Raw genomic sequence first — 16,644 nt, forward strand, 5'->3', positions numbered from 1 at the left:
AGAAGGTGCCATGCGTACCTCGGCGGCTGGAGAGGGAGAAGAAGGACGTGCACCATCTCCTCCTCCTCCAAAAAAAATTAATCTTGCGGACCTGCTTGGAAAGAGAAAAGCACAGTCCTCCAATCCGGTCCCAAAAAGAATCCGTGCAGACACTGAAGTCGCAAGGTATTTGCACGAGGAAGCCCTCGAGCTGCACTCTGATCCGCTTGCCTGGTGGCGGGATAATCAGGCTCGATTCCCTCTTCTTTCGAAAGTTATGCAGGGCCGTTTCTAGGCATAGGCGGGCTAGGGGGTCGCCTAGGGCACCACCAGCTGAAGGGGCGCCAATGAGCGCACGTACTGGCACTTTTAGCAGGATTGTGATAAAGAGTGGCACGGTCACCCTGAAATATGACTGCCGCACCCACTGGATCCCTCAACATTATTGGGCTAGAGTACGGTCAATCTGACGATGCCTGTATGCCACTGGATCAGAGTACTGTCAATTGCTGCCTGATTGTTGCATGCAAAGTTTGCATTTGGAGCACTCAACAACGCCATTAGATCAGTGGGCTCTGTCAGTGCTTTGGCAAGGTAACACTTTTTTTTTGCCATGCAATAAAGCTAAGTTCAAAGGCCAATTTAAAATATTGGTACAGTAAATAAAGTGCACAAAATCAGTATTTTGTTTAGGCAGTATTTGTGGCACTTTTGTCCAAATATTTGTGGCAGATTTGTCCAAAAAGGTGCGCGTTTTTTGCGCCAATGCATTGTTAAAGTGTCATATAATATTCCCATATAAACTTTAACATTCATATTTGTATTTGTATAGTAAAATTAGCTAATTCACGAGATCAATACATCCTTTATTAGACCGCTTTGTCAAGTTAAATGCATCCTTACGGAGATGTCGAAATGCTGAATCAATTCATTCACTTCCAACAGCGCTTAATGGGAGCAGCGTCATAGAGGGCAGAGTGTCACGTTATTTAAAGGGGACGTTAACGCGTTAACGAGTAGCAAATGATTAAGTAGCTGCATTGGTTACTTTTATGCCACTGATAAAGCTTTTATATGTAGTTTGGGGTAACAAAGGGGTTTTATAGGTTTGACTGAAATAATAATGCAATAACTGATACTTTAAATCAATGTTTCAAGAAACAACAAAAAAATTGAACAAAAAACAGATAAAGACAAAAAAGTAGCCATTGATAATATCTAAACAATATGTAGTAGTATAGTATATAGTATCCAAATCAAAATGTAATAAAATTAATTTATGTGTGTAGAGATTGTCAAATTGGCTAGAAACGGCCCTGACTATATGTGCTACGAGTGCTCCCTCGGAGCGTGTATTCAGTGCGGCTGACAACATTGTCACTCCGTTAAGATCTTCGACTGAAACTAGCCAAAGTGAACATGTTGGTTTTCCTGGCAAGAAACTTGAAGACTGAAAAATAAAGCAGCAGGACTTGCCGATTCACTTAAGCGGCCCAGTAGTTTAACAATGATGTTCCTGATGTTCCTTTGTGTTGCACTTTGAAAAACCCAAATCAGAAAAAAAGCCTCTTTTATGCTCCACTTTAATATTTTTTTATAAATGTAGCCTTAAGTTAAATAATATTAATGATAATTTACTGTTAAATGATTAAAAACTGTTCCATAATTTATATTAAACGCAAAAGATATCGAGTTGAAAGTCGAAATAAATATATTTTTATTTTATTATTGTTAATATAATTTGCTGTTTTAATAATAAAGAAGTCTGCTTTATTATTATTATTCATTTCCATGTTCATTTACAAGCTGCATGCTTCTTAAGTCATATTTCCGCGGCGGCTGAGGGAGGGGGAGGGGGTTACGATTAACCGCCAAACCGCGGTGATTTGTTGCGTCTTCACCGCGGTAAGAAAAATCCCATACCGTCACAGCCTTAGTTCCATAGAAGAAAGTCAGTCATACAGGTTTGGAACAACATGAGGGCAAGTAAGTGAAGACAATTTTCATTCCGTTAAGGAGGTTGTGTAAGCTAATTTGCTCTGTTGAGTTTTGTGTTAGATTACTGGGTTATAACTCAGTAATCTGATGCACTGAGAAGAACAAGGATGGTGACAGCATGTTAGCTTCAATGATTAGTGGGGTTTTTAGCTGAACATGCAGATGAGATTATCAAATATATTTATTTTACCGTCGCTGATGTCAAAGATCTGGGATGGGAGGATAAAGGTGCAGGAGAGGAGGGTGATGAGGACAATATAAGGACAAACAAACAAAAAGGGAAAACGGGACAAACTTCAGTGACTTCACATGTGTACAACATGAACAAGACAAGATTTGAAGTGTTTTGAAGATAATCTCATAGACCTCCATCATTTGCAACATCAAGCTTCTATCATCTACTGTGTCAACACAATTCTTTCTAAAGGCTGCATATTTTTAATTTAAGACAAAAAAAAACACTCCAAGGCTCACAGAAACAGGGTGTTTTCATATGTTGACATGGTCAAACTACTACTTTGAAGAAACTGATGTTGAAAAAATGGTGGAGAGCCTCAAAAACAGGCCTGAGTCCAATTGGTATAATATATTAGAGTGAATTTCCTCAGATTCAATAGTTGAAAAGGTCATTTTACATGGTATGTGATTAGATTGAGATCTTGTCACCACTGAGGTGGTGTGAATGTCTCAATGCCAGTGTAACGCTACTGCTTCAGCTCAATGCTAGCGTCCTTGAATTAGATGATTACTGTAAATAACACATTCAGAGTTCCAGTGAGAGAAAAACCAGATTAACAAAATAAAATGTCATTTTCTTCTCCATATAATGTATTAAATTCATCTAAATTTTGTAAACTTACTGATGAAAAAGTTCATAATGGATTTTCTGATTTTGTTAATGATAATAAAGGTGAGATAGTGGATACATTTTAAAATTTATATATTAATATCAATCTCACCTCAATCTGTATTTCGCATAAAATTTAAGGCATTAATGTTTGCCTACAAATTAAACCACCACTGGCTCGGCACCCCTTTACCTAAATTCATTACTTCAGACTTATGTGCCCTCTAGAAGCTTGCGTTCTGCAAGTGAACGTTGCTTTATTGTGCCATCCCAAAGAAGCACAAAATCACTTTCACAGACTTTTACATTAAATGTTCCCTCCTGGTGGAATGAGCTGCCCAACTCAATCCCAGCAGCTGAGTTCTTAGCCATCTTCAAGAATCGGCTAAAAACACATCTCTTCCATCTTTATTTGACCCTCTAACTCTAGCACTCTCTATTCTAATTCTATTCTTTATAAAAAAATAAAATAAATATAAATAATAACTAGCCCCTTTTAGACTTGCACTCTATTTATTTACTAACTGATTATTTTCTTTAAAAAAAAACTAACAACTAACACTTGCTTCTCTAATCTTTTTGCATTCTAGTTGTTTTCTTTTTATTTATTATACAATTATAATTCTGACTTCTGATTAACAAAAGCAAAAAAGGCATCTAACACTAGCTTGCTCTATTCTATGTTTTCTTTTTATTTATTATATGATAAAAAAAAAACTTCCTACATGTACTGCATTAAGCTCACTGAGATTGCACTTTTGTTGATTTTGATTGCTTCTATTGTCCTCATTTGTAAGTCGCTTTGGATAAAAGCGTCTGCTAAATGTAAATATATATATATATATATATATATATAAAATGTCTGAATATTTCTCATCAACTAAAAATTATATGCCATTTTAGCTCAGTAGAAATTACTAAAAACAATGAAAATGACATGACAAAATGCTGACTAAATTTAAAGAATATTTTATTAAAAATTACAACAACAAAAAATGTAATAAACAGCAATTTCAAGAGGGTCCTTACACCATCAGTGCTGACCTAATAAAGCTAAATGCTGTTTGCTTTATAGTATATACCCTACCGTTCAAAAGTTTGAGGTCAGTAAGATTTTACTTTTAATAAAATTTCATATTGGTCAATGAAGTTGTGAAAATACAAAATTGTTTAATCCTGCACGATGGTACTGATAGGAGTCAACATGCCACCTCATACCATGTAAAACAGGTTTTATATAAAAATGTCTTGTTTTGAAATACAAAACTCAAACTCTCCAAGTCAAAACACTTCAAATTCACCATGATAGTGGACATAGATATGAATAAAGGGGTTATATTGTCACAGAGGATCGCTCACCTGACTTGCGGACTGTTCCTGGCGTGTTGCTCCCTCCTCCTGTGGGTTGGCCGCCCGGGCCGGGTGAGCCTGCTTTCTTAGTCAACAGACTGTTGAAGAAGTTAGCTAGCACGCCCTCGCTGGTCTGACCTCCTGCCACAAGAAATGACAATAATTAGCACAAGCATACAAGCTGAAACTCTTGGAGATACTAGCCTAAACTAGTTTCAGGTCAGTGCAACACAGTAATATCTACCAAACCCTAAGCTAGAATTAAAAACGTGTGCAAAGGAAAAAGCCGAAATGTAAGTCTGAGAGAAGTTCAGCAAGGAAACAGGCTTTAATCCCAACAAGCTCTACTAATCCTCTCCAAACATGCCAGCAATTATTCTATGATCTGAACCTATGAGAGTAAAGTCCTCCGTATCTACACACAGGAAGAGTCCTGAAACAGTCAAAGTGTCATTCATGATCAGTGCTTCCTAAAGTAAACAAGATTTTCTCCCATAAGTCTATACACAATCTTTGCCACATGAATGAAGATGGGATCTCATGTTGATGGTCACATTCTTCCCAAGATGAGAGAGTGGTGAAAGCCATGAAACCAGATCCAGAGACTGGATTAAATAAATCCCCAAGAACTAGAAAGGTGTGACTCCAAAAGCTGTTGCTCCCAGTAGTTGGAAAGATGCAGCCGAGGAGAGACAGTACAGGAAGGAATGCAGAAGGAAAGAGACCGAGAAAGATGGAGAGGAAACGGAGGCATGAATCCTGAATATGGCGCACTCATACACACCTTTCATGTTGGGATCAATCTTCTTGGTACCTGATTGCATGGGCATGACGTTTGCCACATTAGCTGCCGCTGAACGGTTAATGTTTGCATTCCCTCGCAAAACTTTTGCATTCTTTTGCAAAGATATTTGCATTCTTTCGCAAAAGTGGAGTTCCGACAAACACTTCCCGTTTAGGATACTTTACAACATGCAGTGGTTCATACAGCTTTGAATGTTCTCAATGGAGCAGTTCATAGAGTTTTATTTTGAACTTGGATCAAGTATAAAGAAATACAGTCAGTGCTTAGTTCTTTGCACGGCCTTAATGTGGCTTAATGTACTAAAACAGTGACAGTGGAGGACCAAATTCTGTATTAATGATATTTGCATTCTTTCGCAAAAGTGGAGTTCCGACAAACACTTCCCGTTTAGGATACTTTACAGCATGCAGTGGTTCATACAGCTTTGTATGTTCTCAATGGAGCAGTTCATAGAGTTTTATTTTGAACTTGGATCAAGTATAAAGAAATACAGTCAGTGCTTAGTTCAAGGCACGGCCTTAATGTGGCTTAATGTACTAAAACAGTGACAGTGGAGGACCAAATTCTGTATTAATAATTACCATTAATACTAGTAACACTATTGATATTAATAACCTTATTAACAATATTACTATTAATAAAGCAGAATAGCCCAGAATTTTAACGCAATGTGCTAGTGCACGTTTAGTTTTTTTTCTCCCCTATAGAAAACGCTTAATGGACGAAGACCAAATCTGGTATATTAATAAAATATATTACGCAGCACAGAAATGAGCCCAGAATATGGAAGGAATGTGCAAAGTTTCACGTGTTTTATCCCCCGTAGAAAAAAATATTATAAAGAAAACTGTGGCTTAATGGATTGCTTGCCTGACCTAATGATCTTTTCAATATTTTTTAAAAACATACAATTTGGGCTTTTTGTGTTATCTTATATTAAGCCAGCACGGGAGAAAATGCGTTTCTCGTGCAATTCAGCTAATAATTTGGGCTCATCTGCTTGCATGTACCCTCCCCTATAGAAAACGCTTAATGGACGAAGACGGTGCTATAAAAAGACCAAATCTGGTATATTAATAAAATATATTACGCAGCACAGAAATGAGCCCAGAATATGGAAGGAATGTGCAAAGTTTCACGTGTTTTATCCCCCGTAGAAAAAAATATTATAAAGAAAACTGTGGCTTAATGGATTGCTTGCCTGACCTAATGATCTTTTCAATATTTTTTTAAAACATACAATTTGGGCTTTTTGTGTTATCTTATATTAAGCCAGCACGGGAGAAAATGCGTTTCTCGTGCAATTCAGCTAATAATTTGGGCTCATCTGCTTGCATGTACACAGTATATATTGGTAATAATTTCTATAGCATATTTGGTCTTTTCTTTATCACCGTCTTCATTAAGCCACGTTAAGCGTACGTCTTCTATATGAGAGGAAAATGCTTAACGTGCAATTTAGCGCTTTCTGTTCATATTCTGGGCTTATCTGCTTTCCTGTAGGCTATGTAGTATAATTTATTAATAAACTGTAAAACCGTGACTCGAACTAAGGACTGACTATTTCTTCAGGCTGTATGAACCACTGCAAGCTGTAAAGTAAACAGGAAGTGTTTGTTCAAACTCAACTGGTTTTGCGAGAGAACGCAAATATCTTTGCGAGGGAACGCAAACGTTTTGTGAGAGAATACAAATATCTTTGCGAGGGAACGCAACAGTTGAGAGAGAACGCAAAAGTTTTGCGAGAGAACGCAAAGTTTCTCGGGGGAATGCAAAAGTTTTGCGAGAGAACGCAAAAGATTCTAAAAAAAAATTTATTTCCTCCCACCCCATATTTTTTCCACCACCATGTCCCTTTAGGGGCTCCGTAGATTTATAATGTTTACTGTTTAATGAGATTTATCATTGAGATTTCTATTTCAAAGAAATTTGTTCTTTCAAATTTTCTATACACCAAACAATCCTGAAAAATGTATCACAGCTCCCACAAACATTTTTAGCAGTGCAACTGTTTATAACATTGATAATAATAATAATAATAAATATTGAGCAGCAAATGAGCACATTAGAATGGTTTCTGAATGATCACGTGACACTGAAGACTGGAGTAATGATGCTGAAAATTCAGTTTTGACAACAGGAATAAATTACACTTTAAAATATATTAAAATAGAAAACAGTTATTTTCAATTGTAATAATCTTTCACTATATTACGGTTTTTACTGTATTTTCTGTTAAATAAATGCATAAGACTTCTTAAAAAATCTTAATGATCCCAAACTTTTGAAAGGTAGTGTATAAATGCATGCAGTTTTGTGACATGTAATTAAAATGTGTCTACAGGTGATTTGAGGCAGCCGCTGTACCTTAGTGCAGACCACCACTATAGGCAGGCCCAGGTTGTGTGTGAGTGCATTGTCTCCCAGCGGCAGCAGGACGCCCTCTTCTTCTGACTCAGGATTCCTTCTCTGGGGCACAGCATCCAGGTCACTTCCTGGTTCCACATATTCCTGAAACTGCTTCACCACTGCATACATACAGTATTTACCCACTGCAAACTATTCATGCAAGTATAAGAACTGTCAACACCGCCTGCAGAGATATATAGGACTATCACAGATCAAAATGCATCCCCACATTACCAGTCCTACAGGGTACTTAGCATGTGAACACACACACACAAAGACACTACTCACATCTGTGCTCCAGCTCTCTCATGGTTTCAGGGGGAACTCTGAGCTTGTCCACAAAATCCCTCACAACACTGCCCCATTTCTGCAGCGAATCGAGGGCCAGCCAGGGCCGGGACAGATCAACCACAAATAGAACCAGCGAGTCCTCCAGGTTCTCCGTCGATACGGCGAATTTCTGCAGGCCTTTGTGGTACAGGTCCCCATCCAGCACCCATGCATTACACCGTGCATGATCTGACAAAAAGAGCTTGATTAGATTTAGCGCGTCTTTATTAAATTACCTACTGTTGGTCATTAGGCTGCCTCTGTAGTAAGAATGACAAATGTCACTGATAACTATGCTTGACTGCTTGTTGGCAAAAGAATATTATTAAAAATAGTATTTATGCTTCAAGTTGACTTAAAACATGCTTAATGATGCATATAGTAATACATTATTACAATCAAAATTTGTATTTGTTAACATTAGTTAATGCACTGTGAACTAACATGAACAAACAATGAATAACTGTATTTTCATTAACATTAACAAAGATTAATAAAAACTGTAACAAATGTAGTGTTCATTGTTAGTTCATGTTAGTTAATACTGTACATTAACTAATGTTAACAAATGGCACCTTATTGTAAAGTGTTACCTCAGTACTCAATTATGGCATATTTTCTTATTCACAGCCAACACTTTTCCAATGCAATAAAGGATGTAACCAATCTACTAACCTAATTACTAAAACACTGCTTCAAAATGCTGCAGTGTTAAAAACCATTCAACGAATTGATTGGTTGTAGTGGATCACAACCAGCTTCTCTAATTCAGTGTCATTTAAGGTTACACATCTAACATTGGTCTACAGTGGGTGTAGAAAAGAATCACCGCTTTAAAATAATCACATTTTGTTGCTTTGCAGCCTGAAATGAAGACACAGTTTTTGTTTTATCCAGCTGTATTTACTCAGTGCAACTTATAGCATCCAAGTGAAAGATAACACCAACATGTCAGATTTTTTTTTTTTAGAGAATCAGAGGCTGCGTTTACACTTGGCATTAACATGCGATCACCGTGATCTGATCAAGCAGATCGGATCATCAGTCAATCAGAACACGCCGCGTTTACACTTGGCAACATCAGCTGACTTCTTTATCTAGATAAACGATCAGATCTGTCTTTCCTGCGCAATATTTAAATAAGTCTGCAGAGAATGGACCAGTGCAAAGTCAACCTGAAGTGGTGGGTTTTCTTTTGAAAAGCATTTTCAGTCGCGGGACATTTTACAAATCAAAGATAAGTGTAGGAGTTTCACTAGCGCGCCACACAGGTGTTCTCCCCCTTTTTTCTGAGTTCGCGAGAGAGGGGGCGGCGTTTTGCATGATGTCGACCTGCAAATGCAGACACGATGGCTGGATTGCGTTTACATTACACTGAGATCCGATCACAATGCCTCCTCGACAACCTCTGGACCAGGACACGCTGATCGGATAACATTCCAATCAGAAGAGTGTTTATACTTGTCTTTTCAATGTGTATGTGGACAACATCCGGATACAGGTCGCATGTTAATGCCAAGTGTAAATGCAACCTATGTTGGAAAAAGGATCAGCCCCTCCTAAAAATGACTTGTAAACGCATTCAGGTGCAGCTAATCACCTTCTCAATGGCACAAAAAGCCATTTGACTTTCCACTGTGATCAGCTGTGGTCATTTTGATTAGCTCAGCATGAAAAGAGCTTTCCTGCAGCATTTCAGTCCTTGGTAGTGCAACTGAAGCAAACAATCAACTACGGGTGGCAAGGGACTGTCAAAAGATCTCCGGTATAAAGTTGTAGACAGGTTATCGTTTTTTAACACTAAACGATATGTCTAGTGGAAATCCAATACAGCTCACCATCCAAATAAAAGCCTTCCTACAGTAAAGCATGGCGGTGGTAATATCCCGTTATAGGGGGTGTTTCTCAGCAGAAGGGACTGGAGCACTTGTCAGGATAGAAGGAAAAATGGATGGGGCAAAATACTGTCAAATTCTTGAGGAAAATCTGCTGCCCTCTGCCAGGAAGTTGTCAATGCGAAGAAGGTTTACCTTCCAACATGACAATGAACCAAAGCACACAGCAAAACTGAGCTCACAGTGGATGAAGGAGAAAAAGGTGAACGTCCTTGCATGGTCTAGTCAGAGCCCAGACTTAAACCCCATGAAAATCTGTGGAATGACTTGAAGACTGCAGTCCACAAACGCTCACCATCAAATTTAACTGAACTTGAGCAGTTCTGCAAAGAAAAGTGGGCAAATATTGCAAAATCTAGATGTGCAAAGTTGGTAGAGACTAATCCCAACAGACTAAAGGCTGTAATTAAAGCAAAAGGTGGTTCAACAAAATACTGACACAAGGGGGTGATCCTTTTTCCAACTCATTGATTCTGTTTTTTTATGTCTTGTTGGTGTTATATCTTTCACTTGGATGTTATAAGTTGCAATGAGTAAATATAGCTGGATAAAACAAAAACTGTGTCCGTCTTCATTTCAGGCTGCAAAGCAACAAAATTAGAATTTTAAAGGTGGCCGATTCTTTTCTATACCCACTGTATATATTGCCAGTCTCAAACTGTAGACAATGGTTTAATATTTACCATCGATATCATCATCGTGAACATTGAAATACAGGTACTCTAAGCCCCGGCCCCTCATGTACTCTTCTACACCTTGTAGTTTGGCCACCAGGGTGGTTTTACCAGACCCCACCTCACCTGTAACACAAAACAGATTAACACACCAACAAACAATTTAAAAAAATTAAGATACATTTGGATACTGAAAAAAACATATATAATGCATATTTGATTATGGTTATATATATGATTATTTTTTATTAATTTGATTATGAAATAATATTGATTGGTTATATAATAATATATATAAATAAACATATATAGTATATAATAATGCTGCATTTCGCTCTTCCGTTTTTACATAAATAATTTATGCAATTAATAAATCAGGTGAACTGAGAATTGACGGCAGTGTTTTTAAAGCATTTAAATAATGAAAGAATATGTAAAAATTAAAGCGCATAAATAATCTTTAAATATATAAATAATCTACAAAAAATAGATATAGTTTAAAAATATATTTTTCATTTATGTAGTTTGAGAATTTAAGGAATTAATGTGAATTCATATATTTGTCAAGACAACACATTGTGATTTTATATCATAATTAAAACGGGAAAAAGGCATTGTTTTATTAAGCTCCAGAAAGTTCAATAAAACTAAATTATCTTAATATGGAGAATAATAAATGATATTAATAAACAAGTATTTTTTTGAAAATGCATACAGTCAACAGAGTTTGCATGGCTGTTTATCATGTCTGACGCCCTATGAGTAAAGCTCACGCACTGAGGCAGCAAACACGAGCCAATCACTGGCTGCGTCTCAAAAACTAGTGAGCTGCCTACCCAGACAGCATTTTCAGGCATCATAGACGGATAGACAGCACTTTCTAATATGCATATCATCCACATACACAGACTGTTTAGTATCTAATATAGTTCAAATGAAGCATTTTGTTCCTCGCAACACGCATATGTTGCTGTCTAAGTAGGCGGTACGGTAGGTTTTAGCACACGGCCCCTGTCTGAGAGTGCGGATTATCTCTATTCTCCAAACCCGACAGTCCGTACCATACGCAAATCGTTAAGACGAAATAAATGTCCGAATATAAAAACAGTACGCGGCATGCACAAATGTGTTTTGTGCGCGTGGTGTCTGACCGCGACGACTGGAGACAATGACATGTGGCCAATAACAATAACAGCAGCACGCTTACAATCACATCAGTGCACATATAGAGCGAGCGATCGGTACGTACAACCCGGTTCAAACCCTTGCATGCAGTCAACACTGTATGCTATTTAATAATAAGGAAAGCTTGGATGCAGCTCAATAGGATGCACAGCAGCATGACACACAGACTGTTTAGTATCTAATATAGTTCAAATGAAGCATTTTGTTCCTCGCAACACGCATATGTTGCTGTCTAAGTAGGCGGTACGGTAGGTTTTAGCACACGGCCCCTGTCTGAGAGTGCAGATTATCTCTATTCTCCAAACCCGACAGTCCGTACCATACGCAAATCGTTAAGACGAAATAAATGTCCGAATATAAAAACAGTACGCGGCATGCACAAATGTGTTTTGTGCGCGTGGTGTCTGACCGCGACGACTGGAGACAATGACATGTGGCCAATAACAATAACAGCAGCACGCTTACAATCACATCAGTGCACATATAGAGCGAGCGATCGGTACGTTCAACCCGGTTCAAACCCTTGCATTCAGTCAACACTGTATGATATTTAATAATAATGAAAGCTTGGATGCAGCTCAATAGGATGCACAGCAGCATGAAACGGCATTTTTGTGTGACAGAGGAAAAAACACCCACCCATAACCACCACATTCTTTCCTGACGGCAATTTTGATCGGGAGCGCGTCGACACCTCACTCAATATCGATGACCTGAACGTAGAGGAACACAGGGTGGCATTAGCTGTTAAATCACAATGCTTTATAGAATATGCATCACTGCGACCATTGATTCAGGCTGGCCTGTGTGTACCTGCCCGGCTGGGGCAATTTGCAAGTTAGCGGCTAACAACTGTCACATGCGGCTCTGAGCCACCTAAAGCCGCGTTCTGCACATACAGTCGAGATTGAATGGGGGATAAAAGAACCGGCTAGGCCTACCATAAATTCTGTCCGTCATCCTCCTCGTTATTTTGGCTTTCGGAAGTGCTGTTATTTACATTTGTGCTAACCGATAGGAGTGTATTTCTGCCCGTCGTCGCCATCTTCGCAGGCTTGAGTGACACCCCTGAATGAGCCCCGGATGTGTCGCACAGAGCCGAGCGTTGCTTTTCTACTGGGCGTGGACCACTGCGAGCCGCAGTCACTGTCCTAAAGCTCAGGGTAACAAAATAGAATAGAATAGAATAGAATAGAATCTTTAAAAAGGTTCTGTATTAGCATCTATGGTTCCATTATAATATCCATGTCAATTTTCAATTGCACAAAAGTATTTTTAGAGGAAAAAGCTTCTTTAGATTATTAAAATGTTCTTCACACTGAGAAAAATTGATCTTTTTTTAGTGAACATTTCTTTGAGGAACCCAAAATGATTCTTCTATGGCATCACTGCAAGAACCCCTTAGAACCTTTATTTTTGTAGAATAGAATAGAAACGAAAAGAATAGAATAGAGTCTTTAAAAAAGGTTCTTTATTGGTATCTATGATGGGAAAAATAGAAAATCATAAATTATAAAAAGATGTTTAATTTAATATAATATAAATATACGCCTCTCAATTCACTATATTTTTAACCATCCATGGAATGAATACAAATAAAAACAACAAACCACTGAGTCTTAATAACACCTTGAATCAAAGCTCAGGATATCAGAATAGAATAGAATATAGTTATATATTAGAATAGTGCAGAATTGAAAATAATTAAATATAATAAGGTTACAATAAAATAGAATAGAATTATAAGCCTCTCAAATCAATTTAAAAAATCCATGGGATGAATATGAATGAATTCAGAATAAAACCATTGTATTAATTGGATAAACAGAGAAGTGTTTTTATGCAAAGATTCCCAGAGAAGTGTGAGGACATTTGAAATGTAAAATCATCACAGAAAGAAAAAAGAAAGAAAATATGAATAGAATAGAGTTAAAACGTCACATTAAAAATTTGAAAAAGATGCTGGTTATATCAGTAGCAGCAAAAACTGTTTTAGTTTACACCTCATGGGGGCAGACATGTTGAGATCACGTGATACATTTAATCTGGGTAATCCCTGTTATTGAGTGTTTTTGCTCACGGAATAAATTAATAATGGAATGAGAAATCTATTATTTCTACAGCAGCATCTGCACTGTATACTTCTGCAAGTTGACTGACTGCCATACCAGCCTGCAGAATATAAAAATCGCACATTTAATTGTACTGGATCATTCTTCAATCCCACTGAAATTGTTATGGACCCCAGGAATCGTGCCAACCCTTCACCCCACTAGCTAATGCAGAGGTCTCCAAGCTCGGTCCTGGAGGGCCGGTGTCCTGCAGAGTTTAGCTCAGACTTGCCTCAACACACCTGCCTTCAAGTTTCTAGTATGACGTAATGTAATGTTTAATGCACTTTTTGTTGTTAACAACAAATGGAAAAGATTTTCTTTTTCTTTGGATTTTTATATCAATATGGTTCAAGATTATACTTTTTAAATCAATGCCATAAGCAAGTTAGGTCAAAAGTAATCTAAAAGTAATCAAAAGGTAGTCTGATTATATGACCTAAAATGTGTAATGTAATGGATCACGTTACTAACTACGATGTGATTTGGAATCGGTAACAGACTACAATTTGTAAGTGATTTGTATATACAATTTGTATACCCAGCTCTGCTCGTATCCGCCTGCTCACCAATCTCACACCAATTGTAATTTACTAAAGTAACCGCCAGAGTGCAGGGTTACACAGTGTTCGCACCCTGCACTTGCTCTCCAGTTCTCACAGCAGAGGATTAAACAGTGAAGTTAAGTGGAGTGCGCGCGCCTGCCCTGCTCTTATGTTGAGAGAGGAGACTGCGGGTCGGACTATCCATCACCTTTAACGCTCAGCCCGATGGAGCTGCTTTTATCACCGTAGACAAATTGGACATGGAATCGAATGGAAAATGAGTCCAGTGCATAAACTGCACTCAGCACGATCTTAACACTGAGGGAACTTTTTCTAGCGTCGCTTGGGATTTGTTCTTATACTTAAACAGCAGGTAAGTTGTATCCCTTTAATAGCAAAACATCGTAACGCACTGAATTTGGTGATGTTTTACGCATTGATGGAATAATCATTTTACCTCACAGTTCAATGCATACGAGGCCAAATAAGTACATTTATGAATACATTTGACATTTTATGCCTACAGAAGAAATATTACTATTTTAGCAGTGTTTTTGAAAAAGATTTCGGACTTGTACAGTTTGAATCCCATTGTGGTGCCGCTGATTGGGCGCATTCGTAGTAAATGTTACTGTAATATTCTCTGTACTACACAATAGATTACAAGATCGTAGGTGGCCAATCTAGTATTTAAAATTTGAACTGTTGTTTATGGGTCATTAAAATAAATTTTAAAAATGTCAAAAATGCACAAACAACTGTCTGAATGAACCTTATCTGTGATAAACTTAAAATTTAAATTAAAAGTCATTCTGATATTTTGTATGAAGCTAAAAAGTGTACACGAAAAAATACCTAGGTGGTGTAACTGACAGAAAACCAAGAAAGAAGCCGCACTGAAACTCTTTTTGTCACACATTAGACACTTTGTTTATTTTTACAATTTGTTCACTTTTTCTAAGTAGTCATACAAGTAGGCTATTGATTTACTACTTTTGATGACTGTTGATGATTGCTTCACTGGATTCATTTAGCTGTGGTAGCCTAGAATACATTTTCTGCGGAGAGGTGAGAGTTTGTAAAGGTTTTGATGTAATATACATACAGTGGTGGATCTGCATCTGTTTTCTATGTACTTTTGTACCTCAAATTAACAGCATGAAAACTAGGCCATTGGTCCACATGAGGCTGTCCAGCAGCAGGCCCCACATGAACACTTGATTATTCATCATATTACAGGAAACTTCATGCTTTCCATGATTATTTAAATACATGCCATGCAAATACATTGGAGGAGCACAGCAGTACATGAGCAATAGGTGAACAACTGCATGGGGGCTATTCACATGCAGTCACCTCTATTAATTTGGCCAGGTGCATTAAAATACTGCACCAAAGTGGGACGTTTAGGATTGCTTGCAAGAACTCCTAGGGGTTGCTAGCAATAGTTTTGTCCATCTTGCAGGGCTATAAGGCTCTGAAGGGTTTCAGCCGCCAGTAACGGCATGTCGGCCTCTTTTATCTAAAAATAACAATAATGATAACAAAAAAAATGTGGCACTCAAAGGAAGCAGAGGGTATTAATAATTGAGTAACACACAGAGATACACGTTCTCTGTGGTATGGTCTCAGAGTATTGGGGTCAACACTTCGCTCTGTGTTCCAGGGAATCTCTCCCACGAGGACTACGCTGAGCTCATTCCACATGGTGCCTGATGGAAGAGCAATTTCATTATAAAGCAACGTTATCGGGGTCTCTGACTTAACAAGTCACCCGTTTTCTATTTTAATCAACACACTTATCATGCTCGAACTTGTCTATTCAAAAGTGTAACATAATTAATTCAAATTATTTCAAGGATTGCCATCCTCTAGAGCAGGGGTGGCGAACTCCAGTCCTGGAGAGCCGCAGCCCTGCAGAGTTTACCTAGGTGGTGTAACTGACAGAAAACCAAGAAAGAAGCCGCACTGAAACTCTTTTTGTCACACATTAGACACTTTGTTTATTTTTACAATTTGTTCACTTTTTCTAAGTAGTCATACAAGTAGGCTATTGATTTACTACTTTTGATGACTGTTGATGATTGCTTCACTGGATTCATTTAGCTGTGGTAGCCTAGAATACATTTTCTGCGGAGAGGTGAGAGTTTGTAAAGGTTTTGATGTAATATACATACAGTGGTGGATCTGCATCTGTTTTCTATGTACTTTTGTACCTCAAATTAACAGCATGAAAACTAGGCCATTGGTCCACATGAGGCTGTCCAGCAGCAGGCCCCACATGAACACTTGATTATTCATCATATTACAGGAAACTTCATGCTTTCCATGATTATTTAAATACATGCCATGCAAATACATTGGAGGAGCACAGCAGTACATGAGCAATAGGTGAACAACTGCATGGGGGCTATTCACATGCAGTCACCTCTATTAATTTGGCCAGGTGCATTAAAATACTGCACCAAAGTGGGACGTTTAGGATTGCTTGCAAGAACTCCTAGGGGTTGCTAGCA

The 16,644-nt window shown here is 37.9% G+C and overlaps 1 protein-coding gene and 1 long non-coding RNA gene across 2 annotated transcripts; both read right to left on the reverse strand.

Annotated features, from left to right (window-relative positions):
* Positions 1–1,793: 1,793 nt before the first annotated feature.
* On the reverse strand, positions 1,794–5,031 carry LOC107602384 (uncharacterized). Its single transcript, XR_001611032.1, has 3 exons — positions 4,959–5,031; positions 4,184–4,315; positions 1,794–2,186 (listed from the first exon to the last, which is right to left on the reverse strand). It is a non-coding gene; the product is annotated as an uncharacterized lncRNA (long non-coding RNA).
* An 879-nt stretch (positions 5,032–5,910) lies between these two features.
* LOC107602358 (cytoplasmic dynein 1 light intermediate chain 1-like) lies at positions 5,911–12,546 on the reverse strand. Its single transcript, XM_016294838.1, has 6 exons — positions 12,414–12,546; positions 12,112–12,185; positions 10,297–10,413; positions 7,677–7,907; positions 7,347–7,507; positions 5,911–6,027 (listed from the first exon to the last, which is right to left on the reverse strand). Exons 1-6 carry the CDS (start codon positions 12,515–12,517, stop codon positions 5,911–5,913), a joined length of 804 nt encoding a protein of 267 aa, XP_016150324.1. The 5' UTR covers positions 12,518–12,546.
* Positions 12,547–16,644: the final 4,098 nt, after the last annotated feature.

The sequence above is a fragment of the Sinocyclocheilus grahami genome, unplaced genomic scaffold (assembly GCF_001515645.1).
Source record: "Sinocyclocheilus grahami isolate Dianchi unplaced genomic scaffold, SAMN03320097.WGS_v1.1 scaffold325.1, whole genome shotgun sequence".
Taxonomy (NCBI): Eukaryota; Metazoa; Chordata; class Actinopteri; order Cypriniformes; family Cyprinidae; genus Sinocyclocheilus; species Sinocyclocheilus grahami.

Bases quoted from the DNA above. Each gene is read 5' to 3' on its own strand.
- LOC107602358 (XM_016294838.1), bottom strand. From the start codon at position 12,517: ATGGCGACGACGGGCAGAAATACACTCCTATCGGTTAGCACAAATGTA. The intron at 7,908-10,296 runs GTAAATATTAAA...TCTTTTTGTCAG, and splicing joins TCACGATGATGATATCGATG to ATCATGCACGGTGTAATGCA. The intron at 6,028-7,346 runs GTACAGCGGCTG...GTCTTTTTATAG, and splicing joins TAGTGGTGGTCTGCACTAAG to CACCGTCTTCGTCCATTAAG.